The 13,342-nt window shown below is 34.9% G+C and overlaps 1 protein-coding gene across 2 annotated transcripts in view; it reads left to right on the top strand.

Annotated features, from left to right (window-relative positions):
- The window catches only part of COL24A1 (collagen type XXIV alpha 1 chain), a 416,052-nt gene extending 407,325 nt beyond the window's left edge, over positions 1-8,727 (top strand). The window contains exons 57-60 of one of the 2 annotated variants that reach the window (XM_053693893.1): positions 4,440-4,608; positions 5,146-5,255; positions 6,016-6,225; positions 7,232-8,727. In XM_053693893.1, the coding sequence (XP_053549868.1) occupies positions 4,440-4,608; positions 5,146-5,255; positions 6,016-6,225; positions 7,232-7,378 (636 nt within the window). In that variant the 3' untranslated portion in view covers positions 7,379-8,727. Of the gene's footprint in view, positions 1-4,439; positions 4,609-5,145; positions 5,256-6,015; positions 6,226-7,231 lie in introns of those variants that run through there. The other variant, XM_053693894.1, reaches the window with a different exon arrangement.
- Positions 8,728-13,342: the final 4,615 nt, after the last annotated feature.

Below are 13,342 nucleotides of genomic sequence, written 5' to 3'. Positions count from 1 at the left end.
CTTAGGATAGCCTTATACATGTCCCATCAAGTCTACACATATTTCATGTTACTTATTCATTAGTATAGCCTTATGCATGTCCCATCAAGTCTAGCCATATTACATGTTACTTAGTACTTCATATAGCCTTATGCATGTCCCATCAAGTCTACACATAGTACATGTTACTTATTACTTAGTATAGCCTTATGTATGTCCCATCAAGTCTACACATATTACATGTTACTTATTACTTAGTATAGCCTTATGCATGTCCCATCAAGTCTACACATATTACATGTTACTTATTACTTAGTATAGCCTTATGCATGTCCCATTAAGCCTACACATATTACATGCTACTTATTACTTAGTATAGCCTTATGCATGTCTCATCAAGTCTACACATATTACATGTTACTTGTTACTTAGTATAGCCTTATGCATGTCACATTAAGCCTACACATATTACATGCTACTTATTACTTAGTATAGCCTTATGCATGTCTCATCAAGTCTACACATATTACAGGTTACTTATTACTTAGTATAGCCTTATGTATGTCCCATCAAGTCTACACATATTACATGTTACTTATTACTTAGTATAGCCTTATGTATGTCCCATCAAGTCTACACATATTACATGTTACTTATTACTTAGTATAGCCTTATGCATGTCCCATTAAGCCTACACATATTACATGTTACTTATTACTTAGTATAGCCTTATGCATGTCCCATCAAGTCTATACATATTACATGTTGCTTATCACTTAGTATTGCCTTATGCATGTCCCATCAAGTCTATACATATTACATGTTGCTTATCACTTAGTATAGCCTTATGCATGTCCTATTAAGTCTACACATATTACATGTTACTTATTACTTAGTATAGCCTTATGCATGTCCCATCAAGTCTACACATATTACATGTTACTTATTACTTAGTATAGCCTTATGCATGTCCCATCAAGTCTACACATATTACATGTTACTTATTACTTAGTATAGCCTTATGTATGTCCCATCAAGTCTACACATATTACATGTTACTTATTACTTAGTATAGCCTTATGCATGTCCCATTAAGCCTACACATATTACATGTTACTTATTACTTAGTATAGCCTTATGCATGTCCCATCAAGTCTATACATATTACATGTTGCTTATCACTAGTATAGCCTTATGCATGTCCCATCAAGTCTATACATATTACATGTTGCTTATCACTTAGTATAGCCTTATGCATGTCCCATCAAGTCTACATATATTACATGTTACTTATTACTTAGTATAGCCTTATGCATGTCCCATCAAGTCTATACATATTACATGTTACTTATTACTTAGTATAGCCTTGTGCATGTCCCATCAAGTCTACACATATTACATGTTACTTATTACTTAGGATAGCCTTATGCATGTCCCATTAAGTCTACACATATTACATGTTACTTATTACTTAGTATAACCTTATGTATGTCCCATCAAGTCTACACATATTACATGTTACTTATTACTTAGGATAGCCTTATGCATGTCCCATTAAGTCTACACATATTACCTGTTACTGTTTACTTAGTATAGCCTTATGCATGTCCCATCAAGTCTAGCCATATTACATGTTACTTAGTACTTCGTATAGCCTTATGCATGTCCCATCAAGTCTACACATATTACATGTTACTTATTACTTAGTATAGCCTTATGCATGTCCCATCAAGTCTACACATATTACATGTTACTTATTACTTAGTATAGCCTTATGCATGTCCCATCAAGTCTATACATATTACATGTTGCTTATCACTTAGTATAGCCTTATGCATGTCCCATCAAGTCTATACATATTACATGTTACTTATTACTTAGTATAGCCTTATGTATGTCCCATCAAGTCTACACATATTACATGTTACTTATTACTTAGTATAGCCTTATGCATGTCCCATTAAGCCTACACATATTACATGTTACTTATTACTTAGTATAGCCTTATGTATGTCCCATCAAGTCTATACATATTACATGTTGCTTATCACTTTATAGCCTTATGCATGTCCCATCAAGTCTATTTATATTACATGTTGCTTATCACTTAGTATAGCCTTATGCATGTCCCATAAAGTCTATACATATTACATGTTGCTTATTACTTAGTATAGCCTTATGCATGTTCCATCAAGTCTATACATATTACATGTTGCTTATCACTTAGTATAGCCTTATGCATGTCCCATCAAGTCTACCCATATTACATGTTGCTTATCACTTAGTATAGCCTTATGCATGTCCCATCAAGTCTACCCATATTACATGTTACTTATTACTTAGGATAGCCTTATGCATGTCCCATCAAGTCTACACATATTTCATGTTACTTATTCATTAGTATAGCCTTATGCATGTCCCATCAAGTCTAGCCATATTACATGTTACTTAGTACTTCGTATAGCCTTATGCATGTCCCATCAAGTCTACACATATTACATGTTACTTATTACTTAGTATAGCCTTATGCATGTCCCATCAAGTCTACACATATTACATGTTACTTATTACTTAGTATAGCCTTATGCATGTCCCATCAAGTCTATACATATTACATGTTGCTTATCACTTAGTATAACCTTATGCATGTCCCATCAAGTCTACACATATTACATGTTACTTATTACTTAGTATAGCCTTATGCATGTCCCATCAAGTCTACACATATTACATGTTACTTATTACTTAGTATAGCCTTATGTATGTCCCATCAAGTCTACACATATTACATGTTACTTATTACTTAGTATAGCCTTATGCATGTCCCATTAAGCCTACACATATTACATGTTACTTATTACTTAGTATAGCCTTATGTATGTCCCATCAAGTCTATACATATTACATGTTGCTTATCACTTAGTATAGCCTTATGCATGTCCCATCAAGTCTATTTATATTACATGTTGCTTATCACTTAGTATAGCCTTATGCATGTCCCATAAAGTCTATACATATTACATGTTGCTTATTACTTAGTATAGCCTTATGCATGTCCCATCAAGTCTATACATATTACATGTTGCTTATCACTTAGTATAGCCTTATGCATGTCCCATCAAGTCTACCCATATTACATGTTGCTTATCACTTAGTATAGCCTTATGCATGTCCCATCAAGTCTACCCATATTACATGTTACTTATTACTTAGTATAGCCTTATGCATGTCACATCAAGTCTACACATATTACATGTTGCTTATCACTTAGTATAGCCTTATGCATGTCCCATCAAGTCTACACATATTACATGTTACTTATTACTTAGTATAGTCTTATGTATGTCCCATCAAGTCTACACATATTACATGTTACTTATTACTTAGTATAGTCTTATGTATGTCCCATCAAGTCTACACATATTACATGTTACTTATTACTTAGTATAGCCTTATGCATGTCACATCAAGTCTACACATATTACATGTTACTTATTACTTAGTATAGCCTTATGCATGTCACATCAAGCCTACACATATTACATGTTACTTATTACTTAGGATAGCCTTATGCATGTCCCATCAAGTCTACACATATTACATGTTACTTATTACTTAGTATAGCCTTATGCATGTCCCATCAAGTCTACACATATTACATGTTGCTTATTACTTAGGATAGCCTTATGCATGTCCCATCAATTCTATACATATTACATGTTACTTATTACTTAGTATAGCCTTATGCATGTACCATCAAGTCTATACATATTACATGTTACTTATTACTTAGTATAGCCTTATGCATGTCCCATCAAGTCTATACATATTACATGTTACTTATTACTTAGTATAGCCTTATGCATGTCCCATCAATTCTATACATATTACATGTTACTTATTACTTAGGATAGCTTTATGCATATCCCAGGCATTTTTGAATTTCACAGATGGTCATAAGGGTGAGCAAGACGCACTAGTCAGGAACTTAATATCTATGTATAAGTGTTACATTTCTAATAATGATATACATTGCAGATTTAATAATATTATCATACTGGAGCCAACTAGCTTTTTTTTTTTTAGATGTCCCTTTAAATATTTTGCGAACTGTATTTTACAAGAATTTTTTGTTTACATTTTAAAAATGGTAAAAAATTAAACAAAACAAAAAAAAGTAATTTTATTATTTTTTCTCTTTTTTTGTGTTTATTTTTCTTTTCTTTTTTTTGCATCTATAAATGATAACCACGTCTGTGCATGAATTTATCATTGTAATGTGCTTTTGTACAACAATAAACTGAACTAATAAAATACCATCGCTGACCCTTTTTTTGATGCATGGCTGCATGTTCCGTTGCCTCATTACGTTTGTCTCTGTATGATTTAATACATACTTATTTGCATGTCTGGCTGCACTGGGTATTCCATGTAACATATTTTCTAACTATAATGTGCAGAGCTATCAAAATACAGAAGTAACAGTACTAGATTACAGTGCAGAGATTTTTAAAACCTTACACTACCTGACTAATTTGATGCAAAGTATTAAGAATCCACCTGGAACCCGCGATAATCCAGCCCGAATCTGTCGTGATCTGCTCAACTGTGAACGCAAAATGGCTGATGGTTTGTATGATATGATTTCTTTAAACCATACTAGCAAAAGGTTAAAGTTAAAAATAAATATGAGAAAAGTTGCAAGAGGAACTTCCCATGGGAATTTAATTGGATTGAAGCATTTGATGGAATGAGCCCCAAAAAATCATTACTTTTTTTTTTTTTTTTTAAATAAAAAATAAAATAGTTCTACTAAGATATTACAGCAGTATTGGCATTATTAAAAATAAAATATGATTTTGTGGACAAAGTCTCAAAACAACCTGTAATTCTTTTCCATGGATATGTTACTCTATAATTACAATTTACAAACAAAATCGATTCACCAAAATAGGATTTTCTTTTTAAACTATGTATTTTCCTTACAAGCTTATTTTATTTGTGAGAAAACTTTTAGATTATTTAGTTCATCATATAAGATGTACTGTATATTATTTATTAGCCTTTCTCATCATTTTGCAGCAGATATATTACATAAACAGTGTAGAGGTTTCTAATATCCTTTGCATTGTCAATAAAATATATATATAAATTATATTTGCCTAGGGAAGTACTGGATTGATCCAAACCTTGGATGCCCTTCAGATGCGATTGAGGTATTCTGTAATTTCACCGCTGGAGGACAGACATGCTTATCACCCATCACGGTGACAAAGGTACAGTATAAACACCAGTAGAAGGTCACATGCATTTTGAATCACCTGTTTTAAAAAGACACAGGAAGTTAAAACAAATGTTGTTTTACTTGTCATTGAATAAACATTTTTCAAGTTCCATGTCCTGCAACCATATGTTGCCATGTCTACTGACTTCAAGCTGCATCTTTCTTGCCGATATAATTCCTTTTCTAAAAGTCATCATACTATTGCAGGCTAGGCTCCAGTTATCTCTAATCTTACAGGGCCTTGTTTACTCTAAAGAAATTAAACTTCACTCTCAATGAACATTTTACTTTTTTCATAAGACACATGTTAATTTTCCATTTATCAAATGTTACATTTAATTATTCAAATACTAACAGTGGAATGTTTATTATTATCAACTCTAGTGTAAGTCTACAGCGATCAATATTCATATGTAACATTCCATTTATAGAATTGGTAGGAGAATAATGGTTAAAGGGAAAACTTGTTCTACCGTTCAAATGGCAAAATTCTGAAATCTGTCCATCCCTTCTAAATACTAGTTTTGTAAATAATCCATAAGGATAAACCCTTTTAAAACTTTATTGTAATAACCTGACATTCTAAAATAGGTCTGCACTGATACAAGTATCAACCACCTCAGAATCTGTAAACATTCATTTATCATGAAGCAAAAGTAAAAGTATCTCTGAATAATATTACAGTAATTCACAATTTTAGTTGATTAAATTACCTGTTTTTTTTTGTTTTGTTTGTTTTTTTGTTAAACTAGCTGGAGTTTGGCGTAGGCAAAGTTCAGATGAATTTTCTCCATTTGCTAAGCACCGAGGCAGTCCACGCCATTACTATCCATTGTTTGAACACCCCAGTATTGGACCCTGGCACAGAGGGCCAGTCACCCATTGTCTTCAAAGGATGGAATGGTCACATATTTGAAGGAAAAAAATTACTTGAAAGAAATGTGTTTCTGGATGAATGCAAGGTGGGTGCTGTTCCAAATATACCTGTTAGTCGGTTGCCTTTTGCTTAAGCATTTAAAGGCCCATTATAGTCAAATTTGTTAGAGAATATAATTTTAAAACTAGCAACCCTGCACCTCCAGATGGAATAAATACATGGTTAAAGTAAATTAGAGACCCTTTGCGGCAGAAGAGAAAAAAACAAAAAAAATTTCTTGCAGGGTGATCACCTGAGTACAAAAAAAACAAAGATAAAATTAAAAGTTTCTTAAGAAGAAACAATCAAGAGGTGCTATTGAAAGTCCAGTTTATACAGTACAAACTACCAAGTCCAAAAAACAAGAACAAATCATGTAGCCCACAAAGTTTTGATTAGGCTGCTCTTCTCCTTAATCAGAATGTTGACAGATGAAGAAGCGGGTAGATCCTAAAAGGAAACACAAAGGAGATGCCACTTCATGTGAACAATAAAGCTCACACAATGTGGTGCCTACTTTGTGTTTCCTTTTAGGATCACCTGACTATATAAATTAAAAAATAAAAATTTATAAGAGGTTCTTGTATACTAGTCTAAGATTGTTTTATTGACCCTGTAAGGTCCCATTCCCCAGCAATATTTTGTGTTTTACGATTTAATTTTTTTGAAAGAGCAGGCAATGTGCTTTCAAATGAAGGGTCTTGGAGGTCTGTGGCTAGTAAGGGTGCTGAGATTGAGGGGTTTGAACAACCTCCCCCGCCACACACACATCCAGCTAAATGTACTGCCTGTCACTTCTAGATCCACCCACTCTGTGGTGACATCACCAGCACTCCAATGAAGCCATGTGAGAGTCGCCCACTATACCACCACAGATCATGGCCTGCATTGAGGGGGATTGCCGACAACAGTATTGTATCAGCGATCCCCCTGCATGATGAGAAAGGGTTGTCATGCGCTCACAGGTAGAGATCTGCATGACAACTTATTCTCATTGTGCACAGGTTTAACTTTTATTACAATTATTATAATTTTATATTTGTTTCTTTCAGATTCAAGATGGCAGCTGGCACAAGACAAAATTCAAATTTTACACTCAGGATACAAACCAACTTCCAGTGATTGAAATCCCCAAATTTTCTCATTTAAAAACTGGACAGCAACATTACTTAGAAAATGGACCTGTGTGCTTCCTTTGACCTTTCAAGATTTTTTTTGTTGGTTTAAATTACTGAAAATAAGCTGCAGAGAACACTTCTCCTTCCCCATAAAGAAATGAGGAAGCCAGCAAATTTACAGCTTTGTTTTATTTGTAAAGCAGAGTATTGATGGCGTTCAAAAATATCCCAGGAAGAGAGAGAGAGAGACTTCTGCATCAGAGGGACCACTGGCATTAAATGAATAGAAAAACTTCAAAACTGATAGAGTATTTAATATTTTTAACAATCATCTGGGTTTTTTTTTTTTATAAATAATGTCCCAGTGAACTGTACTGAATCTAGAAAACACTTGGACCTCTGGAGATCTTTAACAACCCAAAAGCACTGTACAAGACCCCTTGATGAAAGCTGAAAACTTGCAATGCAGCAGTACTGGTTATTGCTTCTAATAGTGCAATAGTGTGTGTTTAAAAATGAATTATATTGAACGGCAAGTCTTCCTCTTCATTACTCTTTCATTGGCAGAAGGAATTACAGTGGGTGTTTCGTGCCCCTAAGACAGCAAAATAATTAAACATTAAGTTGTATTTTTGTCCAGAGTGGACGTATACCTCTTAATAGATGGTATCCTACCTCTTATGTGTGGCTAATTATCACGCCTGGTGCTCTTAATACTATAAGGTGCTAGTTGCTTAAATAGAGCTAATCCATTTTCTTTAGCCCTTCAACCTGTATGTACTGGCTACATCATGTTCTTTTTGTAAAAGTACTTATTTTAATTTGTTTGGTCACATATTTCAATACAATTCAAATTTATTTATGTGAGAGTTCAAATGTAAAATGTTTGATTTATTTTTGTGATAGTGGTACATTTTAAAGCACAGTGTAAATGGTGCATATAGGCAAAAAAAAAATGTTTAGCCATTGTAAAAGACTGTTATAGAACATGTTTTTTTCAATTGGGATGTAGTTTATTTTATTTTTAAAAAAAAAACATCCAATGGCATCCAAAGATGCTATAGTATGTATATATTTTGTAACATTTAATAAAATTTTAATACAGCTGATATTTTATAAATGCTGATGTTAAGTTATAATAATTGTAATCATTGCAAATGTTTAGAAAATTCATGGCTGAAATATTAATACGTTTTTTATTATTATTTAACACAAAATGGTCGTAAATAAAAAAGGTTTTATGAAAAATGGTCTTGCAGAAAATTATAATTTTTATTATATAAAATGGTTTAAAGTTGCTTCTGCCTGGATTTTTTTCCCTTCAGTCCATTCTATATTTTTTTTAACATTTTACACAAAAAATGGCCATTGTTATTGTCTCCTCCATCCGTACAAAATACATTTTCTATAATAAAATTGTTATAATATTACAGTCTATTTTATTTATTTGAATTATGTTTTATTATATTTGTATAGTGATCATAATGGTTTTCCAACGCAACCACTTCTTAAATATAATGACTCAGAAACAGTTACAGTAATTCTAATTTATTATTTTAGGAAATTAAAACGTACATAACGCGTTAAACTGCATCTTCATATTTGAGAATAATTTAGCAAGGAACAGTTGTATTTTGTCAAATGAATATATTTGTACGCTTTCTCTTTTCTGCGATTTTACCTGCCTCCTAGAACAAAGGGATAAAGCGTAATACTGAACATGAATAAGGTGTATTGTTGTCCACACATGGTTAATATAAAAGAAGGGAAAGCCCTGCTGTCTGACCAACCCCTTACTGTACTTTAGCACTGATTCTGCTCAGTAAATTAATTATAATTTACTAAACAGATTTCTTTAAAGGGACACAAAACCCATTTTTTTCTTTCATGATTCAGACAGAGCATCCAATTTTAAGAAACTTTCTTATTTACTCCTATTATAAATGTTTCTTCATTCTCTTGCTATCTTTATTTGAAAAAGCAGGAATGTAAGCATAGCAGCCGGCCCATTTTTATTTCAGCACCTGGGTAGTGCTTGCTGATTGGTGGAATTTGTTTTGCACCAAATTTATTTGTGTCAAAGTGCTACACACATATTTCTGTGCAAATCCAGATGTTTGTGTGTTGCACCTTGACAATAATAAATCCAGTTCCGAAAAAAAGCTGGCTGTCACTGCCTGTGGCCATCATTCTTTTCTAAAATGAATGCCAAATACGGAAAAATGCACAGGCCTAGTTATAACTTTTTCTAGACGCATTTTTGCTAATGGAAGTATATTGTAAGAATGCTTCAATACTCCCAGGCACAATTCAACCATGTCCTTTATATCCCTTTAAAGCATGGATGGGGAACCTTGGCCCTCCAGATGTTTCAGAACTACATTTCCCATGATGCTCAACTGGACTTCAGAGTGCCTAAGCATCATGGGTAATGTAGTTCTGAAACATTAGGAGTGCCAAGGTTCCCCATCCCTGCTTTAAAGTGATAATAATGAAAGTGATTGTGTTCGCTTTATAGCTTGCTAAAGCTGACATGTATTAAATCACGGGTAGCATAGTGGCATACTACAAAACAAAGCATAAACATCATAAACTTAGATGTTTTCAGTTACCCCCTTCACCACATGTAATAGCATCGTGCTCTTGTGCCGCTACCGGCTGGAAGCTTCTGAGAGCAGTAAACAGTGATTCAGCTTTACGATATAACGGATACGTCCAACAAGCAGCAGCGTGAGAGCACTCCGCTGTAGAAATACATAGGGGGTATGGCGCCTCTTATTGGTTGCACCACATGATTGTTAAAGAATAGAAAAAAAAGCAAATGATGAAGAGGAGGCTGGGAAGCAATTAAAAAACATGAACATTTTGTTGTTAGTATGCCCCTATGCTGCCTGTGATTTCACAAACACCAGCCTTAACATGATATAAAACTAACACCATGAATTTACCATCAGTTATTAACCGGCTCTCATCCAGGGTTATTCTGATAATCTGTCCTGTTAGTGTGCCCTGAGGACTGGAACTGAGAAACTTACTCTAACACATTACCCTGTAATTACACATTTATAGAGTAGTTCAATCTCCCTTTAACTTAGCTTGATGTGTACAGATGGGCTACACAATCTATTTGTGGCATCTGAAAGGGACGGTAAAGACAACATTTCATGATTCAGATAGAGCATGCAATTGTAAATAACTTTCCAATTTACTTCTACCATAATATTTGCTTTGATGTTTTGGTATCCTTTGTTGCAAGACTAAACCTAGGTAGGCTGATAGGAGGTTAGGAGTGTACATCTGTGTTTAGCAGTCTATGGCAGCAGTGTTTGCAGCTATGCATAACATAGCTATAGATATTGTTGCAAACATTGCTGCCATATGGCTTAAGACACGTGCATGCTCCTGAATTCACTTAGAATTACTCTTTAACAAAGAATATCAAGAGAACGAAGCAAATGATCATAAAAGTAAATTGGAAAGTTGTTTAAAATTTAAAAGCTCTATCCAATCTATTTAAGTTTAATTTTGACTTTACTGTCCCTTTAATATATAATTTAGCCATAATTGAAATGCAAATTGTCTATAGTGTACAATTTATTTGTTTCTGCAGTGTTGCAGTAAGCCAACATACTGGCAGAGTTTGAAAATGTTTTGAGTGCATTTACACCTTGTGTGCTGCAATTGTTGACAAAAATCCCCACCACCTGCCTTATTGGAGGAGGCACTGTCATTTTGTTAGCAAAATCTCAATTGTTTACAGTGTCTTATCACCTCTGCTGAAGCCAGTTAGGAACATTTATGTGACAGGGTTAGGCTTGAGAATTGGAAAACTGAATTTTTGGCCTTACATTTCAGAACAAGGTGAGAAAACAAAGTTATATTGCAAAGTTGTTTTACTGCACATAAATAAACATTTTATATAAAAACCTAAAAATGTGTACACATTCCCCTTACTTGTAAACTGGGCTACAGAATTCTCTTAACCCCTTAACGACACGAGTCGTACAGGGTACGTCTCACACAACCTGGTCTTTAAAGACCAGCGACGTACCCTGTACGACTTTGGGGATTAAAGCGGCTGGAAGTGATCCTGATTGCTTCCAGCCACTTTACAGTTATTGTAGTGATGCCTCGATATCGAGGCATCCTGCAATAAAAATTTTCCCCCATCCGATGCAGAGAGAGCCACTCTGTGGCCCTCTCTGCAATGGCATCGATGGCCGCAATCGTTGGTGGGTGGGAGCCGACGTGGCAGGCGGGTGGGCGGCCATCGATGGAAGATTGAAGAGAGAGGGGGTGGGATCGTGGGCGGGGTTGTCGGGAACGCGCATGGGCGTGCGTGTGCACGGGGAGCGGCGGGCGGGCGTGTGCACGGGGAGGGAGCGGGTGGGAACCGCTATACTACAGAAAAAAGTTGATAAGTGGGAGACAGGGGGGGGGGACAGCAGACAATGTTAATTGTAAGGGATCTGGGAGGGGGTTGTGGTCTGTCTATGGGGGGGAAGCTACACTACAGAAAAAAAATAAAAAAATATAACAAAAAGGCATTTTTTTCTAAACTGGGTACTGGCAGACAGCTGCCAGTACCCAAGATGGCTCCCAGTAAGGTAGAGGGGGAGGGTTAGAGAGCTGTTTAGGGGGGATCGGGGAGGTTTGGGGCTAAGGGGGATCCTACACAGCAGCATATGTAAATATGCTATACATTTTTTTTTTTTAAATATACCTTTTATTTTAGTACTGGCAGACTTTCTGCCAGTACTTAAGATGGCGGGGACAATTATGGGATGGGGGAGGGAAGAGAGCTGTTTGGGAGGGATCCTGGGGTGTGATGTGTCAGGTGGGAGGCTGATCTCTATGCTAAAGCTAAAATTAACCTTACAAGCTACCTAATTAACCCCTGCACTGCTGGGCATAATACATGTGTGGTGCGCAGCGGCATTTAGCGGCCTTATAATTACCAAAAAGCAACGCCAAAGCCATATATGTCTGCTATTTCTAAACAAAGGGGATCCCAGAGAAGCATTTACAATCATTTATGCCATACTTGCAAAAGTTGTTTGTTAATAATTTCAGTGAGAAACCTAAAATTGTGAAATATTTTAATTTTTTTTTTATTTGATTGCATTTAGCGGTGAAATGGTAGCATGAAATATACCAAGATGGGCCTAGATCAATACTTGGGGTTGTCTACTACCCTACACTAAAGCTAAAATTAACCCTAGACGCTCCCTACAGCCTCCCTAATTAACCCCTTCACTGCTAGGCATAATACACGTGTGATGCGCAGTGGCATTTAGCAGCCTTCTAATTACCAAAAAGCAACGCCAAAGCCATATAGGTCTGCTATTTCTGAACAAAGGGGATCCAAGAGAAGCATTTACAACCATTTATGCCATAATTGCACAAGTTGTTTGTAAATAATTTCTGTGAGAAACCTAAAGTTTGTGAAAAAAATTGTGAAAAAGTGAACATTTTTTTTTATTTGATCGCATTTGGCGGTGAAATGGTGGCATGAAATATAGCAAAATGGGCCTAGATCAATACTTTGGGATGTCTTTTAAAAAAAAATATATACATGTCAAGGGATATTCAGGTATTCCTGACAGATATCAGGGTTCCAATGTAACTAGCGCTCATTTTGAAAAAAAGTGGTTTTGAAATAGCAAAGTGCTTCTTGTATTTATTTCCCTATAACTTGAAAAAAAAGCAAAGAACATGTAAACATTGGGTATTTCTAAACTCAGGACAACATTTAGAAACTATTTAGCATGGTTGTTATTTAGTGGTTGTAGATGTGTAACAGATTTTGGCGGTCAAAGTTAGAAAAAGTGTGTTTTTTTCCATTTTTTCCTCATATTTTATAATATTTTTAATAGTAAATTATAAGATATGATGAAAATAATGGTATCTTTAGAAAGTCCATTTAGTGGCGAGAAAAACGGTATATAATATGTGTGGGTACAGTAAATGAGTAAGAGGAAAATTACAGCTAAACACAAACAACGCAGAAATGTAAAAATAGCCCTTGTCACTGCACCCAAAATG

The sequence above is a fragment of the Bombina bombina genome, chromosome 10 (assembly GCF_027579735.1).
Source record: "Bombina bombina isolate aBomBom1 chromosome 10, aBomBom1.pri, whole genome shotgun sequence".
NCBI lineage: Eukaryota > Metazoa > Chordata > Amphibia > Anura > Bombinatoridae > Bombina > Bombina bombina.
The sequence above is the reverse complement of the archived record's forward strand: the minus strand, read 5'-3'. Positions and strand labels throughout refer to the sequence as shown.